This window comes from Dasypus novemcinctus, chromosome 17 (assembly GCF_030445035.2).
Source record: "Dasypus novemcinctus isolate mDasNov1 chromosome 17, mDasNov1.1.hap2, whole genome shotgun sequence".
Classification (NCBI taxonomy): Eukaryota; Metazoa; Chordata; class Mammalia; order Cingulata; family Dasypodidae; genus Dasypus; species Dasypus novemcinctus.
This window is the reverse complement of record NC_080689.1, coordinates 78,272,987-78,300,215: the sequence shown is the minus strand read 5'-3', so window position 1 is coordinate 78,300,215 and position 27,229 is coordinate 78,272,987. Positions and strand designations below refer to the sequence as shown.

Sequence of the window (27,229 nt, the reverse complement as noted above, 5' to 3'; positions counted from 1 at the left end):
CTTTACTACCGGGGTCTCTTAGAGCTGTCAGCCCTGCTGCCATCTATCGATTCTCTTAGAGAAGCTTACAGGGCGTTCCCTAATCTTCTGAGTTCCAGTAGAGGTGGCCGGACCCACATGTGCACAAATGCTCTCATACATATTTGAGTGCTCTATATACACACTTTATAAACATACATATTTACATATATAAACATACATATAAACATACATATTTGAGTGCTCTATATACACACTCTATATACACTCTTTATACACTTTATGGTCTGCTTTCAATGGCTGCTGCCACAGTCTTGAGTTGAGCACAGAGGAGTACCCTGTGTTAAGCTGCTTTTCAGATCACTACCCTGCTTTCTAAGGCGACCATAAACCGTGAAAGAAAAACTTGAGAAGTTCAAGGAAGTCCTTGTTTCTCTGAATGGTCAGAACACATCGGCAGTCCTCTGGGATACTGCTCCTAATTCCTTTGAAATAGGAAGACTTCTTCTCTTCCCCTCCCTCCTTCTCTCTGCTCCTCCTCTCCTTTCCCCTTCCCCTCTGCTCCCCATCCTCCTCCTCCTCCATTTTTTCCCCTCCTGCTTCTCTTCTTCTCCAAAAGGAAACTATGTGACACTAAAAGATTTTTGAGAAGTGAGGAGAGAAAAGATGTTGATTGTACACTATTCCTATTTTGATACCAGTGCTAGCTTCTTAGTAGCCTTATTGACATCAGATTCTTAGAGTAGAGGAAAAGGAAGGATTTTTTGGTGCCTTGGTATTTCTGAATGGGACATAATTGTAATATAATAGTATAGTGACTTTCTAGTTGGTGTTAATGTCAGCTAACAAAATTGCAAATCTGCTAATTGAATGTTGTTGTTGAAGGAAGTAACTGGATTCCCAAATTGATGGTTTTAACTGTACCATGTTCTTTGTTTCTCCTATAATAGATTTTTTTTATTTTTTATTTTTTTTGTTTTTTAGGAGGTACTGGGTCTTGAACCCATGTCCTCATATGTGCCAAGAGGAGCTTAGCCACTGAGCTATACCCACTCCATGCAGTATTCTTTTTACTCTCATCTATACATGACATACTTGACCTCTCCATCCTTTTTAAAAGATTTATTCTAATTAAACTTTTTATATTGAGATAGTTGTAGATTCACAGGCAGTTGTAAGAAGTAATACAGACACATACCAGTACTCTTTACCTAGTTTCTTCCACTAGTAACATGTTTGCAAAACTAGGACAGTGTCACAACAGGGATTTTAAAAAAAGCTTTGAATTACATAAACGTTACATCGAAAATAATAGGCAATTCCCGTATACCCCAGCCCTCCCCTACAACTGGGATATTGACATTGATACAATCAATGTGCAGAACATTTCTTTGGCCACAGGATCCCTCCTGCTGTTTCTTTTTATAGCCACACCCACCTTCTCTTGTTCCTGTCCCTTTCTTAATCCCTGGCAATCACTGATCTGTTCTCCATTTCTATACTTTTGTCATTTCAAGAATGTAAAAAAGTGGAATCATAACAGCATGTAACCTTTTAGGATTGGCTGTTTTCACTTGCCATAATTCTCTGGAGATTCATTGGGTTGTGATGTGTACCAATGCTTCAGTCCTTTTTATTCTCAGTAGTCTTCCATGGTATAAATGTCTAATTAGTCACCTGTTGAACCATATCTGAGTTGTTTCCAGTTTGGTGCTATTATAAGTAAAGCTGCAATAATGTTTGTGTACTGGTTTGATTGAACAAAAGTCATCATTTCTTTGGGATAAAGGCCCAGGCGTACAATTGCTGATTTGTATTGTAATTTACATGCTTAGTTTTTTAAGAAACTGCCTAATTGTTGTTTAGAGTGGCTGTGCCATTTTACACTGTCACCGGCAGTGTATGAGTGATCCAGTTTCTCCATGCTCTCAACATTTGGTGTTGTCACTTTTTTTTTGGTCATTCTGATATATAGTGTATGTCACTATGATTTTAATTTGCATTTCCCTGATGGCTAATGATATTGAACATCTTTTCATATACTTTTCTGTCACCTATATATCTTTGTCAGTGAAATGTCTCTTCATGTTTTTTTGTCCATCTTCTGATGGGATTGTTTGCTTTTTTACTGCTGACTTTTGAGAGTTCTTTATATATTCTGGATGTAATATCCAAATTTGTTGGGTATGTGATTTGAAAATATTTTCTATTCTGTTGATTGTCTTTTCATCCTCTTCAACAGGGTCTATTGCAGAGCAAAAGGTTTTTTTATGTTAATGAAGTCCAATTTATTCATTTCTTTTGTGAATTTTGCTTTTTTTTGTGCCAAGTCTTAAGAACTTTTTGTCTAACCTTAGAACCTGAAGATAGGCTCTTACATTGTTTTTCCTAAATGTTTTCTAGTTCTACATTTTACATATAAGTCTGTGATCCAGTTTGAATTCATTTTTCTATAGGATGTGAGACACAGATTATGATTGATTTATTTTTGCCTGTGACTACCCAATTGCTCTGGCATAATTTATCAGAAAAGCTATCTTTCCTGCATTGAATTGTTCTTGTCAAAAATCATTTGGGTTTATTTGTGCTCTTCTGTTTCTGGGCTCTCTATTGTGTTGCATTGATCTATGAACCTAGTCCTCTGCCAATATACACAATCTTGATTTCTGTAACTGTGTATTAAGTCTTGAAATCAGATACTCATTCCTCGTACTTTTTTCTTTTTCAAACATTCTAGTTCCTTTAGCTTTCCATATAAATTTTAGAATAATCTTGTCTATATCTACAAAAATTCCTGCTGGGATTTTGTTTGGAATTGCTGTAAACCTGATTATCAATTTGGGGGGAATTGACATCTTTACTATGCTAAGTCTTCCAGTGCATGGACATCTTATATCCATTTATTTAGATTATCTTTGATTTCTTTAATCTGCATAATGTAGTTTTCAGCATATAAACCCTTTATGTGTTTTGTTACATTTACACCTCAGTATTTAAGCTGTTGAGCAATTGTACATGCTTTTGTATTTTAATTTCTGCATCCACATATTCATTACTACTATATAGAAATATAATTGATTTTTAAGTGTTTACCTTGTATCCTGCAACCTTGCTGAAGTCACTTGCTCATTCTGGGTTATTTTGTAGACTCTTTGGGATTGTCTATGTAGACAGTTATGTCATTCTCAGATATGGGCAGTTATATTTCTCCTTTTTTTTATCTGTATGCCCTTTATTCATTTTCCTCCTTGTTATACAATTTTCAGTACTATGTTGAATAATAATGGTGGGAGCAAACATCCTTGGCTTTTTTTTTTTACTTTTTAAAAAATTTTTGTACACTTTTTAAAATTAAAGTTAATAGATCACAAAGAACATTACATTAAAAAACATTAAAAAAACATAAAAAACATAATAGGTTCCCATATACCCCGCTCCCCACTCCCCTACCCCATCATTTTTGTAAATTTTAGTTTTTTGAAGATATATACATCACACAAAAAAATGTTGCATTAAAATATAAGAGGTTCCCATATATCCCCCACCCTCCCACCCCACTCTTCCCACACCAACAACCTCCTTCATCATTGTGGCACTCTCATCGCACTCGGTGAACACATTCTGGAGCACTGCTGCACCACGTGGATTTTAGTTTACTCTGTAGCTCACACTGTCCCCCAGTACATTGAGTAGGTTAAGGCAGGATATATAAAGTCCATAATCTGACCCTGCAGTATCATGTAGGACACCTCAAAGTCCCCAAAATGCCCCCACATCACATCTCTTCTTCCCTCTCCCTGCCCTCAGCAACTACTATGGTCACTTTCTCCTCCTCAGTGCTACAATTTCTTCTATTACTAGTCACAATAGTTTTATGGTAGAATATCAGTAAGTTCACTCTAATCCATATTTTATTCCTCCATCCTGTGGACCCTAGGATGGTGATGTCCACTCCACCTTGTTCTTAATCTTAAGGGGAAAGCATTTGACCTCTAACCATAAGTACAAATGTTAACTATATGTTGTTTGTTTAGATGCTCTCTATCAGGTTGAGGAGATTCCCCTCTATTCTTCCTTTTCATTTTCTTAGGAGGTACTGGGGATCCAACCTAGGACCTTGTACGTGGGAAGCAGGTACTCAACCACTTGAGCTACATCTGCTTCCCCCATTCTTCTTTTTTTTTTTTTTTCCCTTATGTGTTTTATTTTATTATTTTAAAATATAACCCCATTCTTAATTCTCAGAGTTTTAAATCATGGATGGGTGTTTAAATTTTTTTTTTTTTGGCTTTGATTGGTATCATGAAATTTTCTTCTTTAGCTACCATTGTTAATATGGCAAATTTTATTGATTAATTTTCAAATCAGCCTTGCATTCTCCATTTTTTTGACCATGGTATATCACTGTTTTTATGTATTGAAGAATTCTATTTGTTATTATTTTGTCAAGGATTTTCATGTCTGTTAATGAATTGTGTTGGGTCTGTAGTTTTCTTTCTTTGTACTGTCTTTGGTTTTGGCATCAAAAATACTGCCTTTATAGAATGAGCTGAGTATTCTCACCTCTTCTGCTTTCTGGAAGAAATTGTATAGAATTAGTTTAATTTTTCCTTAAATGTTTGGTAGAATTCTTCAGGCTTTTAAATTCTGCAGGCTTTTAAATTTAGAATGTAGTTTTGATAATAGTTATAAGACTTCAAATTATCTGTCTCGCTGGGTAAGATGTGGTAGTTTTTAATATATTTTCATTTTCATTCACTCCAATGTATTTTTTTTTTAATTTCCCTTGAGACTTTTTTTTTTTTTTGACCCATACATGGAGTGAGTTGTTATATGATGTATGGTGGGAGCACAAGCTCAGGCACAGTGGAGGCTCCTAGAAGATGACTGCTTTATTGCTTGCATAGCACAGAGGGTATCCGAGGTTAAGTTCAAAGAAAGCAATACATGGATGTTCTGGAATTATTCAACATCTCAGAGACAGTGTTTGGATTTTAGCCCATACAAAGTTTTATGTTTTATTTTAAAAATATTTTTAGATAATATATTCTAACAACTGGAGTTACTCATTTATACTTATCAACCTGTTAAAATTAGGGATTCCTCCACTGTATGCTTTCTTTTCTGAAGTAGAGCATAGATTGTGGCATGGAATAAATGACCATTCCTGTGGCTCAGCCATGAGAGGACATCTAGTTGCTGCTGACCCCTTCCTCCCCACTTATCTCCCAGGCACATATACTTTGTCCAGATGTGAAATCTCATAGGCCCATGGGATAAAGGAAATAGGTGGTAGATTTGAATCCTGAGGGATCTTGACCTTATTCTGCAGTTTCCTTATATTGGTTATGAAGCCTATATATTGTTTGAAAATTTTTGGAAAATAGTTGTGGGGAAGGTCAGATAGCACAGCTAAATGGGAGTAGGCCGAGATTCTGTAGGCTGAAGGTTCTGATGGTTTAATAGTTTGGGCATCTGTAAGTTTAAACACTTATTACATTATTATATTCTTAAGCAGGCTTGTAATTACCAAGTTCATACTGACACCATAAATTCTCGGACAAGGTAATTTAGTAATTGCTTTTGTAGTCATAAGTAGCTAATAATATACTTTCCCCTTTTTCCAACTTTTCTTTTTTTATGTTTACCCTTGTTAGTTCCTCAAAGCATTTGTAATTTAGTTTACCATATGATAGTTTGTCATATGAACACAATCTAATGTTTTTGAATTCTTTTCCTTTAAGGTATTGTGTCCAGATCTGGCACCCTGACTTATGAAGCAGTTCACCAAACAACACAAGTTGGATTGGGGCAGTCTTTGTGTATTGGTGAGGGACTTTTGCTAAAATCCTTTTACTGAAGTACAGTATCTTCATTGAATGAGTACAGTAGTAAACTTGATTTTTTTAAGAGGTTTTGATTTTATTTTTAAAATGTTATGATCTTGAATTTAATTTACTTAAGTGTGAAGCTCCTCTATGTTTTTTCAAGAGTCATTGTCTAAGATTTGCTTTCCATGTGAGGAATAAACTTCCTGGGATGCAGCTTCTAACACCACTGGTGCCTGAAAACATCACTTATTTTGCTTGCTGTGAAGAAATGGTTCTTCGTTTTAGCGCTTTTGTTATTATAATTGTGCTCAGTGCTTCACAGTTACTGAATTCTTTGCCATTTGTTATCACAGTAAGTCAACCCTCTGAGCCGCCTCTGAACTGAGAAAGTTGTATTATTACAGCTTTATTAGTGATAAAATAGAGATGAGGAAGGTTACGGTCCCCAGAACCTCTCTTCTTGTCATAACCTACTGCCTCTCACTTAAAAAAATACAAATCCCAAAAAGTTATTGCTTTTTATAATAATTGCAGCATTACCAAAACTCAGGCATATTTCTCTTTCTTAATAAATGTTCCTTCAGATCTTTAGAATACCTTTTAAAAATTGCTTTTTAAAAAAAAGTAACAATTATAAAATTTTTTTTAAGGATTCAAATCTGTAATTTTGCATGCATTAATTGAACCTCTCTCTGTACACAGCACTATGTTAGATGCAAGGTGACTTAAGTGTGATGGAGAGTAGAAATGGGTTTTTGAAACAGGGTTGCTTATTCTGTCTTCTCCAGCATCAGTTTTTAATTTGTAAACTGAGAAGAGTAAGCCCATTTGCAGAGAGAGCGGGAGAATTATGAAATGACAGGGCTAATGAGTGCTAAGGCATAGTACATGTACACGGTTGATGCTTAGTAAATGCTAGTTCCTGTCTTCAACTTCATTTTTCAGAAATACACAGAAAAGTAAGAAATTAATTGTGAGTTCAATAAATTTATAATAATAATAAAAAAGTGCCAGCCAGTCTGTTTGGAACATGTTTTTTAATCCTATGCAAGAACTTGTTCTTAAATGTCACATGCTTATAGAAGAGCCCCTGTATGCAGGCTCTGTTGTCCCATGCTTGGATATAAGGGAAGAGGGAGCAGGCACCCTCTACCTTTTGGCTTCCTGGGACATGTGAGTGGTTTCTCTGCAGTGAGCTTCATCAAACAGTTACTTTGTGCAAAGGAATTATATATTTAATCAGAGAAGATATTTTCACTTTCCTCTCGTGTAACATCAGCTTGCCACATAAACCCATGTCTTCTTAGTAGGCTCATTTTTAAAGAGAATAATGGGAATAATTTTGTGGGAGGGGAAGAGGTTTGATAAAAGAGCTTAAACAATAAGAGGGTTGTGTTTTTTGAATATCAGGAACTAACCATAATTTAGCATTTATGTTATATTAAAAGCAGAAATAAATGTAGCATTTTGTGATTTTTTTTTTTAACAAATCAATTTTATTGATACATAGTAGTAAAGCATATAATTCATTCAAATACAATCGATGGTATTTGGTATAATCACATTTGTGCATTCATCACTTCAAATTATTAGAGCATTTTCATTATTTCAATAGTAATAATTAAACAAAAACCAGACAAATAAAAAAATTCTTCACCTCTCAATCTCTCTTTGTTTCTCCTGCTGTACATAGCTGCTATTTTTGGCTATTTTTGCACATTTATTTATTTATTAAGTAGTTTTATTGAGGTACCTTCACATAGCATTTTGTGATTTTTAATGTTAAATACAGGAGTGAAGATATGTTTTTTAAAAATTGGGGCAGGGGATAGGCACAATAAGAAACAAGTAGGTGCAGTATTTCTTGATCTAAATTTCACAGATCATCCTTGAATTTTCAAAGTTGATATTCTTTTGCTTTTTTCAGGTATTGGAGGTGATCCTTTTAATGGAACGGATTTTATTGACTGCCTTGAAGTCTTTCTCAATGATCCAGCCACAGAAGGCATCATATTGATTGGTGAAATTGGTGGAAATGCAGAGGAAAATGCTGCAGAATTTTTGAAGCAACATAATTCAGTAAGTTTGGGTTAGGAAAAATATATTTCTTTGCTTTTGCATAACATTATAGTCTTTTTATTTTTTCAAAGACTAATTATTCAGGAAAGCATGAAAGATCAAGTTCAACTTTTCTCAGCTGTGCCTTTAGTACTGGCCACTCAGAGAAATTTGGATTCTTTCTGGGTTGATTCTCCTCGCCTTTTCCCATATGCCTGTTCTCTACTTCTGTACTCTAAACGCTCCCTCCAAGCCACACCCCACACTAGGTACTTTGCCTTCTACTAAGCAGAGAAGTTTCAGGGCCTTGACCTGGAAGGCCTCACTTGACCTGCAGACTTGCATTTTCACCTCTCCTCAGTGTGCCTTCTTCCAGTCTCAGTGGGAGAGCACAGAGGAGGTGGTCAAGGCTCACCAGAAAATCCTCTCTCTTAGACCTTTTCCAGGATCTTGCGTCCCTCCAGCATCGGTCTTTCCTTGTTGAGTGGCATTCCCTTCGAAGGAGTTGAAGTAAAGTTAGCTGTACAGTCTGTGGTCTGTAAAGGCCTGCCTTGTTGCCTCTCCCTTAGAATTAAACAAAGGTAAGTCTTGTGGAGTTGTACTGTAGTTTAACATAGCTTGAGGGAGTTAAGCTCTATTCCTGGGGTGACGGAGGTGATGGGGGAGAGACGTCACGGTAATGACTGTACTGGCCCCACATGGTGGATGTGGCCGGGACCTCGGGGAGAACATGACAGTTATTTCCAGGGTTTTCCTGACACTGACAGATGCATGAAAAACCATCTTCAGGAGGCCATGCAAGAGGGCGGAGATGATTTTCTCTCTCCTTGTGAAATAAATCGAGGAGTGAATGAGTTAAATGCCATAGGAAAATAATGAAAACCAAAGAGTTTAAGGAGCCAAGAAGTATCAATTGTGGGGTTGTACATGCATAACCATATCTATTTATTTGTGCTTTCAGGAATTTTCAAGGGCTATTTTGAGTACACTTGATTTTCTTCTGTGCTGGTTTTAAATCCTAACTTCCATGTAAGATAGGCCTTAACTTTTCCCTGACTTTCTGGTTTTCTTTCCTTGTCATGCCCTCTCTGGCCCTCTGCATTCTGGCTGTCGGCCACTTAGTTACTGTGTGACCTTAGGCATATTCCCTAACCTCACTGTGCTGCAGTTTCCTCCTCAGTAAATAGGGATGTAGTGTGATTGTGAGAATTGTGAACTTTAAATAACTTAATAAACGCATAGCAAAGTAGCACCTGGCACATAGTGAGCACTCCTGTAGAGCTGTTAGCCGTTGTTATTTTTGTGGAGTTCACTAGTGGCCTCTTCATGCCCTTGGTGGTTCTCCTGAGTCGTCTTTATCCTTTCCTGCATCTGTCTTTGGTGCCTGTTCCTTAAATCTGGGACAATCTCTTATGTAGACATCATGATTTGTGCAGTTTCTGAAGCAGAAACCTCCGAATTACGTTTGACTTCTCTTGCATCCCGAGCTTCCACTCAGGTCATGAGCTCCGTCTCTGGGACCTCAGCCACATGGCTCAGATTCCAAACCGCATCTGTAATTAATCCCTCTGCGCTGATGCAGGCCCTCATCTTATCGTACCTGGCCCATGTCAGTAGTTTTCTCCCTGATGTCTCAACTCCTTTCCCCATCCCACCCTCTTGTCTCTTGCACACCATCCAGCATATGGCCTCCTGAAGTAGTTGCTCTTCCTAAACATAGGCCTCAGCGCCCTATGTCCCTGTTGAAAACAAGGCAGCCTTTCCCATTACATGAAGGCCAAGGCCAGACTTGGCATGGTGTTCCAGTCCTTTGCACACCACCCCGATGCTCCTTTTCAGATCCATGCCCCATCTGACATGCCCGTGGTTTTCTTTGCTCATTCCTTCTGAAAGGACTCACGTGCTGGACTGTATTACAGAGGACAGTACAGGGAACTTGTATCCTTGGTGCACAGCCCAGTCCCCTGGCACAGGAGGCACCAATAAATGAAAGAATAAAGTAGATCGTTCAGAGATTGGAGTAAAATATTATTTAGAGTCTCTTGAATTAAAAAAAGTTGTAAAATCGAAATTTAAGTAAACCTGATTTCTTAAAAGAAAGATTTAGGTTAATATGACATTATAGTCTATTAAAATGAATTTTGCAACATATTTAGGCCAACTCTGAAGCCCTTTACATAGCTTAGAGTTTACTGGAAAAAGCGGAACACACATTTTCTTTTATTTGGCATATGTTTTCCAATTCCTGATTAGTTCTTTTGGAACTAATTTTTATCAAGGACCTAATGTATGCAAGATTCTAGGTGAAGCAGTTCAGATGACATATTTTATAAAATAGTAACACTAAATAAGGGCTTTTTGCTGTCACTACTACCATTGTTACCATTACAGTGACAGCAATCATTTGTAAAAGTTGTGTTGTTTAACCTTTACCTTTACTCTCTGAGTAAGATGTTTTTGTTCTCATTTGATGAATGAGGGAAAAGGCATGGGGAGGTTAGTCACTTAGCAGTGGTAGGCATTCAGCAAATGAGTCCGGTTGAGCTTCATACCCAGGTCTGCTTGATTTCTCCATTCCACTGGGGAGGAGGTTGTGGGATAAAGGATGACAGGCAACAGAGCTGGACACATGCTTGACATAGCAGCACTGTCCTTACTGGGCTCTGTGTTCACAGACTTTCACACTTCTACCTTTTTGGTATCCTGTCTTCAGTCTCTATGTCCTTGTAGTCTGTTGACTCTGCTTTGCTTAAAAATCTCAAGGACTCTCCTTTCTCTCTTGGACAGGGTGTAAAGTGATTTGACATGCTAGGCTCAGCATAATCTTGTTCCATTTTTGGGCAACAGTAGCCTCACTGTTTGGGGGTTAAGTGGAAATGAGTGACACTCTAATATCAGGGCCTCGTAGCCCATGCATAGCCAACGAACAAATGCATAAGTAACCCACAGAGTCTTTTCGTTTTAATTCTATTCCACCGATACTGTAGTAGGTGCTGGGCATTGAGAGGTGAGTGAGAGCATAGTCCCTAAGTTCAAGGAATTCATAGTTCAATTGGGGAGCATGTGGGCAGGAAGTTACCTCCAGTGTATGGAGTGTAACAGTGGAAACGTGGAAAAGGCACAGCGGGGCCACTAAAGAGAATGACTGACTCCAAGGGCATTTGTGGAGAACGTGGAAAGAGGAGTCCAGAAAGACTTATGGTGGAAAAGGAAACCTGAGCCAGATCTTAAATCTTAAATGAAAATTTGCCAGGTATCCAGGGAAGGTAAAAGGAACAGAGACAGAAAACAGCATGGTGCCTTTGGGGAACCATAAGCAGTTTGGGGCAACTGGAAGATAAAGTGGGGGGAAGAATGGTAGATGCTAAGGTAGGAGAGTCAGCCCCTGAAGAACCTGGCAAGTGGGCACCTTTGTGTGAAGCAATGCAGTGGAAGAAAACTGTACTAGTAATTGTTTACTGCCATATACCCACAGTGAAAAAAAAATAAAAAAGACAAACACTCAAAAACATGAAGTTTCAATTAAGAATGTCCTTGATGAAGCAGTAAACATGATTAATTTTTTTAAATTCCAACCTTGAAGTTAATATTTTATTGTGAGTTGGGAAGCAGGTATAAACACTTATGCATTGAGTTGTGAGCTGAAGTAGCCCCGTTTTTGATGAACACAGTTTACTTGAATGTGATTGGCAGATAAACTGGTTATTCAGACTCAGGTATTTGGCAAAGTTTTTTCAGTAATGGACAAAGTGAACCTGTCATCAAGGAAAACAACTGATAGTATTTGTTGTCAGTGATAAAATTTGAGTTTTCAGGTGAATATTAGAATTTTGGAAAACTTATATCTACATCCAGGATTTTGACAACTTCCCACTATTTAAAAGGCATTTCTAATAAGATCATTGCTGATACTGATGAATATAATTTGTTGATGTTGAATGATGAAATGTATCAGCATTTGGAAGATCTACATAATTCAGTGAACCAGTAGTTTCTAACTAACCAATGTATATCATAAAATCCATTTGAAGTGTAAGGTATATCAATAGATTTTTTTTTTTTTTTTTTTTTTTTAGATTTTATTTCTCTCCTCTTCCCTCCCCCACCCCCCACCTCCCGGCCCATTGTCTGCTTTCTGTGTCCATTCGCTGTGTGTACTTCTCTGTCTGCTAGCATTCTTGTCAGCGGCACTGGGATTTTGTGTTTCTTTTTTGTTGTGTCATCTCTCCATGTGAGCCACTCCTGAGAAGGCTGCACTTTTTTTGCATGGGGTGGCTTCTCCTTGCAGGGCGCACTCCCTCGCGCATGGGGTTCCCCCACATGGGGGACACCGCTGCGTGGCACGGCACTCCTTGTGCACGTCAGCACTGCTCATGGGCCAGCTTAACGCACACGGGTCAGGAGGCCCTGGGTTTGAAGCCTGGACCTCCCATATGGTAGATGGACACTCTGTCAGTTGAGCCAAATCTGCTTCCCCATATCAATGGATTTTAAAGTAACAAAGGACAAACAGATCCATTGCTAGGATTTCAAATTCCAACATTGCATCCAACCTTTAGGAAATTGCTACTTGAAAAGTTTTGTGTATCATCCAGAAATGTTTATCCATAATTATCTGGAAGACTATTAAAAATACTTCTCCCTTTTCAACTATATATCTCTATGAGGTTGGTCATATGCTTCAACCAGAATAACATATTTGCTGCAGATTGAATGCAAAAGCAGATATCCTTAGACATTAAATGTAATTTTTGTATAGTAATGTAATTTTTATCATTACATTGGCAAAACAAGGTAAAACAATGTCATTCTTTTTACTAGATTTGTTTTTGTTTTTGAAAACTGTTCCTTAAAATATGCTATTATTTTAAAATGAATATTTTAAAAATTACTCAGTTTTCATTTCTAATGCAGTAGAAATCAGTCAACATAGTATACATAAACAGAAGGTCTTTGGGATACTCAATTTTTATAGGTGTTAAGGGGTTCCACGATTAAACAGTTGGAGAACTGGTCTGGGAGAAAGGTGATGATGTCTGAATGGAGGCATTCAGATTCCGCTTGTGCGCAGCTCTGCCTGCTACAGGCCTCTCATTAACCTGGATGCCTCATCATCTCTGGGTTCGGATTAGGAATACGGCATTATCGTTCATTGTAAAGCTTAACCATATATTTATATATTGTTTTATAGTATTACTTCATTGGCTTATGTGTAATGTTTTATATTATTTCTTGAACCACATTATGAGTGCAGAGCACAGGAAATCTTATATTTCTTGTATGTGTATGTGTGTTTGTTTAACCTCAGAATCTAATATAGTGCTATTTATGCACATCAGAATGGATTTTTGTTAACTAAAACTAGTCTTGAATTTCCTTCTTAGACATCATGGAATTTCAGAGTTGAAAGGGCCCTGGCCATCACATCACCTAGTACAGCCATTTCCTTTCTTAGATGAAGAAGCAGTGGCCAGGAGAGATGATGTGCCTTGTCTCTGGTCATAGAACTTTGCTTAACAGGAAATGGAGTCTGGTGGCTCTTCCCGCCCTTGTCCTTTCCAGTGTAGCTTCCATCTTTTTCATTTTACAGATGTATCCAGGGTGAACTAATAATGAATTAAGACACATGCTCAGATTGTTTTATTTTGACCTGATCTTGTGTCTTAATTCGTTATCATGAATCATATAGCTTGTTATTATAGGTTGAATTTGTTCCGCCAAAAGATGTTGCAGCCCTAAACCCCCGTACCTCAGAACTGGAAATAGGGTCATTTCAGATGTAATCAGTTAAGATGAAGTCATATTATGGGGGGCCTTTAATCCAACGTGACTCTTTTCCTTATAAGAAGAGGAGAGGAGACATGGGAGAGTCATAGGGGAGAAGGCCATGTGAAGGTGGAAGCAGAGGCTGGAGCGATACCTCTGCAAGTCATGGAAGGCCACGGATTGCTGGCCACCCCCAGAAGCCAGGAAGAGGCAAAGAAGGATTCTTTCCTAGTGCCATCAGAGAGCGCACAGCCACACAACACCTTGATTTCAGACTTCAGCCTCCAGAACTGTGGGAGAATGCACTTCTGTTGTATTAGGCCACCAAGTTTGTGGTAATTTGTTACAGCAGTGGTAGGAAATTAATATGTTAGTGTATTTCCAGGTGTGCTCTTTTGTTTTCCAAGTGAGTTTCTTGTGTATTGGTAAAACAACTTGTACAGGTGAAGTTGGAAGCCAAGTTTGCTCAGGGCTGTTTTCCTGAGATTGTGTGAAGAACTGAGACAACTCAAAGGCGAATGCCGTGGTGTCAGTCATGGCAGGACATTTGTGTTGATTTTTAGGACAAATGATGACCTTGCCCCTGACGAAGCCTTTTACCATTTATCAGCTGAGAGTCAAGAATTCGAGGTCCAGTTTTGATTGGCTTCTTCATTAGTGTTTAAAATGCCATTTGCTCTCCAGGGTCCAAATGCCAAGCCAGTAGTGTCCTTCATTGCTGGTTTAACCGCTCCTCCCGGCCGGAGAATGGGTCATGCGGGAGCAATTATTGCTGGAGGAAAAGGTGGCGCTAAAGAGAAGATCGCTGCCCTGCAGAGCGCAGGAGTTGTGGTCAGCATGTCCCCCGCGCAGCTGGGAAGCACCATCCACAAGGTGAGCTTAGCCAGTGGCCCGAGTGCCCCGGAGAAATGGGACTTGTCAGTGTGGGGCCACCCCGGGGCCTGGAATCCATGGCCTTTGCTTCTGTTTCACTTCATTCTGGTTTCCAGCTTAGCAGTCCTTAGCAACTCCATGAACATCCTCATTGGGCATGGCCAGAAGTAACTTTCTGACTGAAAAACTTTTCTTTAAACATCAGGACTTGCTGTTTTGTAAGTAGCCAGATGCGGCATGTAAGAAAGCTTCCTGAGGCCATAAGAAGCACCACAAATTCCATTTTGGGAATACAGGGAACTGCCTTGGGTTTTGTGTTGTTTTGTTTTTGCCATGGAGGGCCTTTGGGATATAGCCACCCTGACATGTAGGTCTGTGTGTCCAGGGAGAGGGGTTTTCGACTGAGAATGAGAAATGAAAATGGGGTGAAAAAGGAGTCATTGAGGAAGGAGGCTAAAAACAGGGTGGGGAGATTCAGCCTTTTCTTTCCAGCCCCAGCTGTGCTCGGATGCCATTTGTTTAGAGATTGGAGGCCGACTTCCTAACCATTTACTTTGCTTTTCCCATTTGAATAGGTAATTGTGATTTAGAAGATTCTAAATGATTTGGTGTCTTCCATAATCTCTTCAAAATGATTTTCAACCTCTGTGAGGGATCATTTAAGGCTCTGCTCTCTTTCCTTCCTGTATTTTTATGATGGCTATAGACTTGACCAGAAAACAAACCAACCCAGCACTGCTTGTTAAAAACAGGCACAAATTGTTTTTCCAGGTGGGAACAGTGAACAGAGAAAATTTCGAATTGACTTGGTTCAATCTTCTTTGCCCTTCCTTGTAGGGATAATGACATGGACACGTTGTTTCTTGATTCTTTGCATCATATTGTCTTTTTGAATATGACATGTGCCATAATGTTTGAAAGAAATCTGGATAGTTAGGGAGAATGTTACTTGAAAGAGGAAAAGGGAAAAGCAAATGCTTGAATTTACCTGTGTTACCATTTTATTCCACTCAGTGGCAGCAGACACCTACACATTTGTTGTATTGTAATTGTTAAGGTCTAGAGAAATGTGATTTTCAGTATTGTTTCCTTTTCAGGGTTTTTCAGAGGCCGTTGCCATTTCTTCAAATCTGTGTTTAGTTTTCCTCACTGAGAAACTAAGCAAACCTTCTCTTTGCATTGCCTCTTTAAAACGGGCTGGTTGTAGGGAGAGATTGTAGCTCAGTGGGAGCTTTTGTTTCCCATGTAGTGGGTCTAAGGTTCAATCCCTGGTACCTCCCAAAAAAACAAAAAACAAAAGCAAAACAAAACAAAAACAAAGGCTAAAAAAAAAAAAGGGCTGGTTGTGGTTAATGGATAGCATTACAGGTTTGGATAAACACAATTGGGTTTGTCAACTCCTAATAATACTGAAGTGGAAAAGTAAATGTAATTCAAAGCTTCCCTCTCAGCTTCTGGGTTTAGGAGACATAAAGTTGAAGTTCTGCATCTGGCTTAGTGAAATTTAAGCTGATTAATTTGAAAGCTGTTACTTTTGTGTTCAAGCACCCTCATCCTGGTTCATTGTATGTCTGTCTAGTTTTTGGTTGTTCAGAGTCCTAAGTATAAGAGGCTTGAGAATCATTTTGACCTTGCATAAAATTTGCATCTTTTTTCCTCCCTTCTTTTTCTTTTCTGTCTGTTTCTGAAGGAGTTTGAAAAGAGGAAGATGCTATAAAAGAAAGAAAGAAAAGAAAAAAACCAAACCAACAAGGTCCCTGAAACTGTGGAGCGAGTCATTGCAGAAATGTGAACCAGCAGCAGGTGGCTTCTGGTTGCCAGCCTCTCTGCTCACCTGATGCTGGTCTTTCAGCACAACGGGAAGCCAAAACAGAGTTTGGAATGTCTTGTAAGGAAGTGTTTCACCTGCCTGTGTAACAGAGAGCCAATAAATCTACCATTTGATTTGAAAAAAGTTTTGAGACTTTTATTCCCATGTGAGAAGTGGAAGAAACAAGTGTGTGTGTGTGTGTACATATATGCTCAAGTGTGTGTGTGCAGTGTGGATGTGCGGGTGTGTATGTGCATGTGTGTGTACACGTGTGTGTGTGTATTTTCCTGGGCTCTGTAGAGGAGATTCTAACTGAAATCATTGAGAGAATGAGGCTGTAATTTTAGGATGGCATGCATATTTTGTCTTAGACATAGAGTGGGTTTGGTCTCCTTCGAACCATAGTTTTTTCATATATTTATATATATAAAATATCCTTCTTGCTGGGTAGTTCCAAGGATTAGAGAAGAATGTCTCATGTCCATGTTTTGTAATAAGGCAACTTGATTGCCGTCAGCGCCACCAGCAGCAGCATCCTCCGGATGGCAGGCAGGAGTGCATCTGTTTCTCTTCGTTGGGAAGTGGAGGCTTTTGGGAAGTGGAGGCTCTTACAGCAATGCTGGGATTTTCTGTGGCTCTGCAGAGGGCTCCTCGATGGTCGATCCAGAGCCTGCATTTTTGGCTTGAGGTTTAAGAAGTTTGCTGCAAGAAAGCAGGAAAGCTGCTAGTTATCCTACTCTGTGTGTTTGGGATCGTGGGTCTTGTTAACAGGAAGCCATTCCAGCAGGTGCTTGTTGCGCAACAAGACGGTACCTGTCCTCAGGAGCTGACATTCTGGAGAGGGAGAGACACCAAATCTTGTCAAATTTTGAAAAGGAAATGAGCTTCGAGAAATAACGTAAGGGTTTCTGAGGAAAGGCTGGCCGGGGAAGCCTTGCTGGGGAGGGGCCATGAGTGGGGACCCAAGACAGAAGAAACCAGCCATGCAGAAAGGAGGATGTGCGCCCAGGCAAAGGGAGCAGCCTGTGCCCAGGGGAGGGCGACGGGCGCATTCTGAGGAGGTGAAAGACACCAGGTGCCTGGGAGCAGCGAGCCTTGGAAAGGGGCTGGAAGGGGTATTGGCGGGCGTGGGGGGACAGCTTTGGGGTGCTCACAGATGGCCATGCCTGGACGGCTCAGGGTTGAAAGAGCTGGTGTTGGGAGATGGGGCCACAGCTCCAAGGAACCAGGCGCATTGCCTGGAACCCAGGCGCATTGGCTTTGGGTCGAGTAGATTATAATTGTGCTTGTAGCTGTTTCCTCATCTTGAAAATGGGCTTGATGACCCCTACTCCACAGAGTACCTGGGTAGAGTAAATGTTATGGGTGTATGGGGGTGTCACCTGTATTCTTAGTTTATTTGCCCTAGATTAGTCTTGTCCTGTCTTTGACCCAGCATAATTTCTGTGCGGTTTATCCCTGTTTCTGTTTGTCAGTAGTTCGTTCCTTTTCTACTGCTGAGTGTATTCCACTGTATGAATCCATCACAACATGTTCATCCATTCTCTTGCTGTTGGCCTTTTGGATTTTTTCCAGCTTTTGGCTGTGACAAAGTGATCCTTTGTGTTGGAATTGCATGGTGGGGGTGGGGAGAGATGAGGGGGGGCAGCACAGTTATTTAGAACGGATTCTTAAGGGGTCTGTGAGCTTAAATTGTAATGGAAAAAAAAAACCTTTCTTGTGGGGACTTGTGGGTGCGGGTGTGATATAGTCATTAAATAATACACTGTGTAGGTCTATGGTTTTCACTTGACTGGCAAAGGGATCCGTGGAACAAAAAAGGTTAAGAAGCCCTGCTCTAGAGGATGGCCTGTGGCCATGAAATGGAGTAAAGGCGGGGCAGCAGGCGGGCCTCTGCCCTTGGCCTCACTGGCGAGTTACTCAGCTCCCCTCCCTACAGAGCTGACCACACAATAGACGTGAATCATTCCAACCCCATTCAAACCAGCTGTAGAAAAGTCCATTGGGAAAGGAACTGCAGCTCCATATGAATTTCACTTTATCAGGAATTCCATCAAAGCTCCACAGGCCTGCACGTCTCTGGTGTCAGGTGTGTCAGATCTGAAATGGAGATGTGAAATGCTCATGATCAAAAGCCTGATGAGGGACACTAATCCAAGGGAAAATCAAACTGACATTGTGAAGGTCAGCACTCATAGCTTTTATGCAAATAAATGAGTTCTGTCTCTCTGTTAGTAACTTTTCAGTTCATTAGTATTCTGACTGGCAGGAGTTATGTGGAAGGAAGGCATCTTCTCAGCTGCTGAATTAATGAAGTTTTAATGGCGGGAACTTTGATTTCGACACTCGGGCGTCCTTTGCAATGCTGTCCGTTTGGTGCTTTGGCGATTGCCTAACAGCTGAGGAGGAGTAAGTGGTGACCCAGAGAAGAGCGTGTCACCTTCAACAGGGGAGAGGCAGGGGACAGGTGAAGGGTGAGGGTGAGGAGGTGCTGGCGAACCCGAGCGCCTGGTGGGAGAACGAGTCACCCTTGAACACCATCCACATCAGCCAGAACAGAGCCAGGTTGTGACAGTGTTGGTCAAGAAGGAACTTTCCTGCTCCCTTGGCTACCCCTCTACCTATACTTCAACCCCCGAGGGTGAGAAACAGTAGCTGGCAAGTGAGGAGAGTGGTGAGGGAGAGGACTGAAGCTACCTCTGCGTCTTCCTTGGCAATCAGCTTCCTGTGGAGCAGGCCCCAGGGAGAGCAGCGTTGGAAGGGTGGAACTGGTGAGAAGCCTTACCTCCAAATGGAAATGACCAGTCATTACTAGGAACTGCAAGTACTAAATTCCAATTCAATTTTATGATTTAGAGTGGCATTAGGATTTTGAATCTTTTAAGTGGGAACGAAAAGAGTCATTGAGGCAGGAAAAAAACAGTCCCCTTTTATAGGCTGCTGTAAACCATAGACTTGTTAGCTTAAAAAAAACACAGTTTTTATTCTCTCATGAGTCTGGGAGCCAGAAGTCCAAAATCAAGGGACTGGCAGGGCCACCCTCCCTCCAGAGGTGCTAGGGAAGAGCCTCCTCCCGATTCTGGTAGCTGCCAGCAATCTTCTTCAGCTTGTAGCCACATTCCTCCAGTCTCCACCCACCTTCACATCACCTCTTGGCTCTGCCACATCTCCTCTGTGTGTCTCATAGGGACACTTGCTATTGGATGTAGGGCCCTCCAGTATGACCTCTTCGTGAGCTCCTTAACTTCATCCTATCTGTTAAGGCTCTTCTTCCAAATAAGGTAGCATTCCCAGGTCCTGGGGATTAAGACTGGGACTTCATCTTCTTTGGGGCTTGTGTTATTTGCCACAGGCTGCCAATGCAAAAATACCAGAAATGGATTGGCTTTTATAGTGGGAATTTTTTTTTTTTTTTTTAGATTTATTTTATTTATTTCTCTCCCCTTCCCCCCACCGCCCCACTTATCTGTTCTCTGTGTCTATTTGCTGCGCGTTCTTCTTTTTGTCCACTTCTATTGTTGTCAGCGGCACGGGAACCTGTGTTTCATTTTTTGTTGTTGTTGTTGCGTCATCTTGCTGCGTCAACTTTCCCCATGTGTGGCGCCATTCCTGGGCAGGCTGCACTCTCTTTCACGCTGGGCGGCTCTCCTTACTGGGCACACTCCTTGCACACTCCCCCTATGCGGGGGACCCCCTGTGCGGCACAGCACTCCTTGCGTGCATCAGCACTGTGCATGGGCCAGCTCCACACGGGTCAAGGAGGCCCGGGGTTTGAACCATGGACCTCCCATGTGGTAGACGGACGCCCTATCCACTGGGCCAAGTCCTCTTCCCTTATATTGGGAATTTATTAGGGTAAAATCTTACAGTTACAAACCTAGGAAAATGTCACTGTCTCACCAAATATTGACTGCTGGCCATTCCTCCCACGTGGCAAGCAAAATGGTTCTGTTCTCTCCCTTCTCTTCCAGGCTCACTTTCTCAGCTTTGGGCAACCAGGCACATGAATGGTCTCTCCCTGGCCTCATCTCTTCCAGCTTTGGGCTGCTCCGCTGATTCCAGCCTCTGGCCTGTCTCTCAGCCTCTCGGGATTTCTGCCTCACATGGCAGGGTAAAAGCATATGGCTCTCTTTCTCTGTGTGTCTCTGCCGTCAGTCCTCAGTTTATATAAAACTCCAGTAGGAGGATTAGGACCCACACTGGGCCCCCCGCAGTCTAATCTAAGACCCTTAACTAAAGAGACCTTAATCAAAAGTGATCTAATCTGAAGCACCCTTAACTGAATCTAACCCAAAGTCCCATATACAATAGGCTTGCACGTGCAGGAATGGGTTAGCTTAAGAACATTATCTTCTGGGGTCCACAAAATACTCAAACCAGCACAGGGGTCACCACTCGATCTACAGTAGCCCCCTGAGCAAATTTAAAGGGGCAGTGTGCCAATAAAACAAAGTTGCTCTGTGACTGTGAGCCATGCTTGCTCAGCTTCGGGAGACTTGGGGACTGGATGGAGAGGGTAGAGCCTGATCTAAGGTCTGAGTTCACACTCTGTTCCACAGGCCTCAGGGAGGCGGCAGGGGCCTTGGCTGAGGCTGGAATCAGGCCTATTCTTTTCAGTGTAGCGGGCGGGAGATACCCCTAAAGGTTTATGGATTCCATAGGGGGAGCATAAAGGCAGGACTGATTGTGTCTTTTAAAGTTTCTCAATGAAATGCAGACAAGGTCATCCACTGACGTGCAAGGTGGGGTGGTGGTGGGAGGTGGAGGACAAGGGAGAGCCCCTCAAACAGCCCTCAGCACAGGAGGAAAGGGAGCCCACCCAGGTCCTCAGCACCCCGCACCCTAACAGCTTTCCTGCCTCGAGCCTGTCCTTACCGTCCCGCCTTTCTTTATTCTCTGTTCCTCCTCAGAAACCTGCAATGAATCCCTATTGTCAAGAGGGTGGACATTTAGAACTCCAGGGCCTGGTTAGACAATGTGACCTGCACCCCACAGCCCCTTGGCTCCTCAATCTATCCAGCAACTGTTCCTCAGATAAGCCAGGGTCTGGCATCCTTTTACTGTAAAGAGCCAAATTGTAAACAGTTCCAGCCTTACTAGCCATAGGCCCCTCGCGACCACCCAGCTCTGCTGTTGGAGTGCGAAAGCAGCCATGGACAACATAAATGAACGCACGTGGCCGTGTTCCCGTCAGATGCTATATGGGGCCTTTGAAACTTGAGTTTCATGTAATTTTCACAAGTCCCCAAGTATTTTTTTTTGGTGATGATTTTTCAACGATTGAAAAATGTAAAATGCCATTGGGGCATTGGGAAGGTTTGGTTTAATCCCTGTTTTGCTTTTGCATGATCCACGTATCTTTTTAAAAAAAAAAATTAAAAAATTAAAAAAAAATTACTATTTTCCGAGATACTTTCCTTCCTTAAGCTCAAGGACCCCATGCGGGGGAAATAGTGGTATTTTATGAAGGTCTGAAGATACATGTGATCTACTCTAGCATATTTAGGAATTCCTGTGCCCTAATGATCAAGGACCATAACTCCCCAGTGAAGTCCAAACTGCTTGTACAAATTTGGAAAGAGAAGAGCCAAGACTCTTTTCTGGTTTGGCCTTTTCCCGGGGTTCATTTTCTATCAGTTTGTACCTTTTGTTTATAAGGAAAAATTGCGGAAGGCTTTGAAATTTAGTGGTTACACTGTCTGGTTCCTCAATCCAGGTTATCTGCCTTTGCCTTTGACTACATTGTTTTATAACACTGTAGAGATAAAAGGTGCCTGCAGAAAACTGATAGTAATGAGGATAATTTCTGTACATCAAAAGGCAAATTGTGTCTGGTGGAATGCCATTGACTATTGCCTCATGGACACGGACCAATTTTGCCAGTTTTGCATGTAAAAATCATTTTAGCAATCCTTACCTGACAATAAATGTGTGGTACTTTGAAAAAAAAGTAAAAAAATTGTTCTTAGCTTGCAGGCCTGACAAAAACAGGTAGCTGGCTGAGATAAACCAAGTCTGTTCCCTTTTTTATTCTAACTCTGTGCCATCTTTAATCCAAACACCCTCCCCTTTTTCCATCAATATCCCCCCCCACTGCCCGAAAGCTCTTGGTGACCATGCTGGGTGCCCGACATCCTGTGCCCTAAGTGTCTGCTCCTTGCTGTGTTTGGCTGGGGCCTGTTATTTATCTTTCCTCTATCTGTCTTGTGCTTTATGTTTCTGAAGGGCAAAGCTTGCATTTTATGTCTCTATATATCTCCCAGAGTCATGTCCTCCACCTACTTGGTGCTCAATAAATATTAATGAAAAAAAAAAAGGTTCCTTTTAGACCCTACCCTGTAGGGCTCAGTGGAATTGTTTTTATTCACCAGGTTCAGAAATAAAAAGCCAAACCCCAGCAAAATCGCTTCCTTTTGCATTCTTCATTTTGATGATGTCTCTAAGGTGTGGTTTTCTAGATTCTTTATGCCCCTAATATACTCCAAATTACCTCATATTTCTGTTGTATTGAATAGATAGGCGGCGACAGAGATGGGAGCAGGGACCCCTGGTCACCTACAGTTATGAAAGAAAACCTGATGGAGACATCACAGTAACAGACAACACGGGACATTTGGCTCAAGGCTCTACGTTGAGCAGGAAGATAATTATCACGCACTGTAAACTTCATCCACACTGGAAAGAAGCAGCAGGAAGCTTGGGTGTGCCGAATGTAATCCAGCCATCTGAGACCATGGCAGTTAGAGCTACTTGGGGTAACATGACAGTTTAGCATTCTGACCCAGGCACTCTTTGGAGGAACATCCTGAGGTCATTCAGCAGGTGCTTTTTTGAGATAATACTGTACTTTGGGAAAGGAGGGAAGGGAGAAAGCAGTGGGGGATTTTGAATGATCCCAATTCTGTACCTTTGGCATTTCAACTCTCGCACTCATTCCCATTGCAGGGACGTTCAATCTGTTGACCCTTCATTCTGAACTCAAATTAGCCTACACTCTACTTGTGCAGTAGATAATGGTACTTGTCGAGGATGTGTCTCTCTCTGGAAGCATTTTTAAAAAATGATGGCTGATCTGCCATTTCCCTTCTTGGAACCATTAGTCCCCAGAGTTACTTCTGGGCAGCTGGTACTCAGAATCATCTCACTGAAATCCAACCTTCCTGATTCTCTCTTCTGGAAAGACAGACACCCACGTGCATCAGTTCTGCCCCTTCTTTCCTCACCAGGCTCTATTTCAATCTGCAAAATCAAACCAGCCACTAGTTAGCATATCTAAACTATCTTACACAGATATTTGCTTACAAAGATGCAGCAAGCAGCAGAATGCTGGAGATCATGCTCACCCATTTCTCTCACGGGGCAGTCTTTCTGTGAGGGTCTTTGAGATTGTCTCGATTTTTTTTTTCCAGGACCTCATACACGGGAAGCAGGTGCTCAGCCAGCTGAGCTACAGCCACTCTGCAAGATTGTCCTCCTTTTAGTGGATGTCATGATCTCTGGGATGTCATTAACTGCGGTGACCAGATCATTAGCCTTGACACCCAAAGGAGCCCTAAAACCTTCTTGTGCTCAAAAACTTGCCAAGACAGAAATGCAAGATCATCAATCCATGGGACCAGTGAGTGCACCTGTCTAATTCACGGAAGTTGAGTCCAGTACCTGGTCCATAGTCACTGTGAAATACAGATGTCTCTTCAAAGCACGACCACAGCCTACGAAGTGCATGATAATTTTCAAGGAAAAAAAATCATGCATCTTAGATTTCATCAAACAAACCTATATATTTGTTAAATGATGAAATTCTGGCTGCCCACATCGTTGCTTTCTTAAGGATGCCAACCTGCATGGGAGAAGGGGTGCTTAGAAGGGGGTGCAAGTCTTCAGTGGGTGGCTCCATGGGAGGCTCTCACCCTGCTCATGGCAGCAGAAGGAGGTAGCCCGGGTAGATTTGTCAGGAGTACAACCAAGCTTCAGCCTCAGGGCCTCCTCCTTGCCCCATGCCCCTTCCAAGGCTCTGGGAGGAGCTCTGGAAATTTTCTGTTTGCAATCTTGCAATCTTCTTCTTCCAGGGGGACCCCTCGAATTTCATAGGCTTCACGACTTGTCCTGGGCGAGTCTCATTAGAATCCCTCTTTGACTTCTCTGAGACCTGTTTTGGTCACCGAGTATTTCAAGCCTCAGTTCCAAAGACCCCATCGATGCACCCCGTCCCTGGACTGTTCTCCCCACCCCCACCCCCATTACTCGCTGCGGCCACACCCACCTCCCTGTGGTCTCTGTAACCTTGCAAGGTGTTCCTTCTTCTCTCTGGCCCACATACACACTACCTACCTGACTGATTCCTTCCCGGCCATTTTTTAGGTCTAACTTCTCAGATCCCCCGAGCTGTATTCTGCTCCCCTTCCCACCCTTGTTAACGCTCTGCTATTCTTTCAGAGCAGCAGAAGTTACCTCTCATATTCAGTTTCAGGTTTTCCACATACCTTTCTGCTTACCAGCCGTCTGCCCTGTAGACGGTAAGGTGGATGAAGACAGAGACGACTTGCTTTGTTCACCCATGTTTGCTACTCTAGACTCAGAGCCTGGCATACAGCAAGTGCTCGTTGGAAATTTCGTGACAAAATGAGCAGGCGCATTGTCCTGTGGCTTGGGTTTTGTTAGTTTATTTGACTTGCTTGCTTGTTTTTAGGTACTTATTTCTTTCGTTGCCTATTCCTGCTCCTAGAGGGCGGGGACCATGGGGTTTTATCATTTGTGTCGGGCACATATGTAAGTCCTTAAAGTGTAATAAAAGAAATAAAAAATCTTCACATGCCTCCCCCATCACATAGGCAGTGATGGGATGATGTTTGCTCTGAGAAAACCGGGCCTCACGTCAGTGTGTTTGGGCTGTTCTCTGCTGAGCTGGGAGAAAATCTCCCAGTCGTGCTGCCACTGCTTTCTGCTGCCCTGTCCTTGTTGGTGACGAGCTTTAGGAGTCGGAGGCAAGGAATTCTAGTTTCCTGTGTTGGCAGCTCTAAAGAGCATCTGAAACTGGAAATAGGAGGATGGCCTGGAAGCTTCGAAAAAGCACCAGTGCTTGAGCCCCACACCAGAACAGTTACATAGGATCTTAGGGGTGGGGTCTATCACAAAGTTGTTTTCAAAGCTCCCCTAGTGATTTTTTTTTTAACAAATAAATTTTATCAATACATATTACATACAATTCATCCAAAGTGTACAATCAGTGGTATTTGGTATAACCACATAGTTGTGCATTCAGCCCTTCAATCATTATTTCAGCGTTTTCATTATTTGCATAATGATAATAAACAGAAACAGACAAACAAGACCCTGGTGATTCTAATGAGCAACCTTGCCGTGGAAGAATAAATGTGGCTGTGGCATTTTCTGAAGATGGATGGGCTTGTAGAGTCTGGACTGTTGAGTGGCAGACACTTGAGTTTCTATGAAAAAGTCGAGCAGGGAAGGTTTGCTCCCAGGTTCTGATCCATTTCTGCCCCATGTAAGGGTAAAAGGAATAACTGTGAAGAGTCTCTGTGACCTGGAAACCTTGGGAAGAGAAACAGGGCTTTGGGGCTCAGAGTTTCTCACTGGATTCCTTATATTCCTGTTCTTGTCTGTGGGGCAGGAGAATTTCAGATGTTGCAGCCAGTGGGGCCATGAGGATTTGCAACTTGGTTATTTAGGCTGTCAGGGAATTGAAGAGAGGAATATCACCAGGAGACACAGACAGAGGCACCCTTTATCTAGTATTACTTAGCTTGTAGACCTTAGAGTCTAGATGTTCATTCAATTTGAAATCAAGCGCTTGGCTACTTAACCATCTGTGTGACTCTGACAAATCACTTAACTCTTTGAGCCCCTAAAATCCCATTCGACAAATGGGGTGTATTAAGGTTCTCCAGAGAGAGAGAACCAACAGGAGATATATGTATATATATGTGTGTATTATGAGATTTATTTTGGGATTTGCCTCATGTGTCCTTGGGGATTGGTAAATCTGAATTCTGCAGGACAGTTCTCATGTTGGGCACTCCGATGAAGGTTCTCCTCTACATTTGGAGGAGATGTTGGCTGGCTGAAATAGAGATGGAAGTTCTTTTTCAGGATTGCTGAAATCACCGTCTCACTTTAAGGCCTTCAACTGATTGGATGAGACTTCTCTCATTACTGAAGTTTCTCCTTTGGCAATCAACTGACTAATGATTTAAATCTACAAAATACCCTCGCAGTAACAACCAGACCAGTTGTTTGTCTAATTGGACACCATAACCTAGCTGATTGCCACCTGAACTTGACAATCACATGGGGATAAAGGTACAAACCTCACTGTGTTCTTGTGAGGAGTAAATGGGTAATGTTTGTAAAATACTTAGCGCCAGGCGCATAGCAAATAACAAATGGTACCTGTTCCGAATAATAAAACCAATGTAAGCTCTCTGAACACTACATGGCTAGGCTGTAGGTTCTGTGACAGCAGGAATCGTCTCATGTTTCTATCCACAGCTTCTAGTGCAGGTCCTAATAACATGTACAGAATTGAGTAAGTAGGTTACAGTAAGGAAGTAGGAAGGAAAGCTTTTCATGAATGGTCCTTCTGAGCAGAGAACCTTGTGCACATTCTTAACCTTCAGAGAGCAGCTGAACTACCTGGAGGACTTGTTAAAGTACAGGTATCTGGGCCCCACCCTGAGAGTTGCTGATGCAGTAGGTCTGGTGGGCTGCCTTACCTTCTGGCGCCCATGTCCTTGTGTAGACCAGCTCGTCCATCTTCAGGGCCACACTCATGGCCCTCCCCACGAGTGTGGACTGGACCTCCTGACTTGCTTCTAATGAGTAGAATATGGCAAAAGTGACTGAATGTCACTTCCAGGATTAAGTTACAGAGAGTCCGTGGTTTCTGTTGTGT

At 41.7% G+C, this 27,229-nt stretch overlaps 1 protein-coding gene across 3 annotated transcripts in view; it reads left to right on the top strand.

Annotated features, from left to right (window-relative positions):
• Positions 1 to 16,461, top strand: part of SUCLG1 (succinate-CoA ligase GDP/ADP-forming subunit alpha) — a 39,322-nt gene extending 22,861 nt beyond the window's left edge. For 2 of the 3 annotated variants that reach the window (XM_004469786.4, XM_004469787.4), the window contains 4 exons: positions 5,724 to 5,807; positions 7,738 to 7,889; positions 14,319 to 14,507; positions 16,198 to 16,461. In XM_004469786.4, the coding sequence (XP_004469843.1) occupies positions 5,724 to 5,807; positions 7,738 to 7,889; positions 14,319 to 14,507; positions 16,198 to 16,224 (452 nt within the window). In that variant the 3' untranslated portion in view covers positions 16,225 to 16,461. The remainder of the gene's footprint in view (positions 1 to 5,723; positions 5,808 to 7,737; positions 7,890 to 14,318; positions 14,508 to 16,197) is intronic. The other variant, XM_058278996.2, reaches the window with a different exon arrangement.
• The last annotated feature ends 10,768 nt before the right edge of the window (positions 16,462 to 27,229 follow it).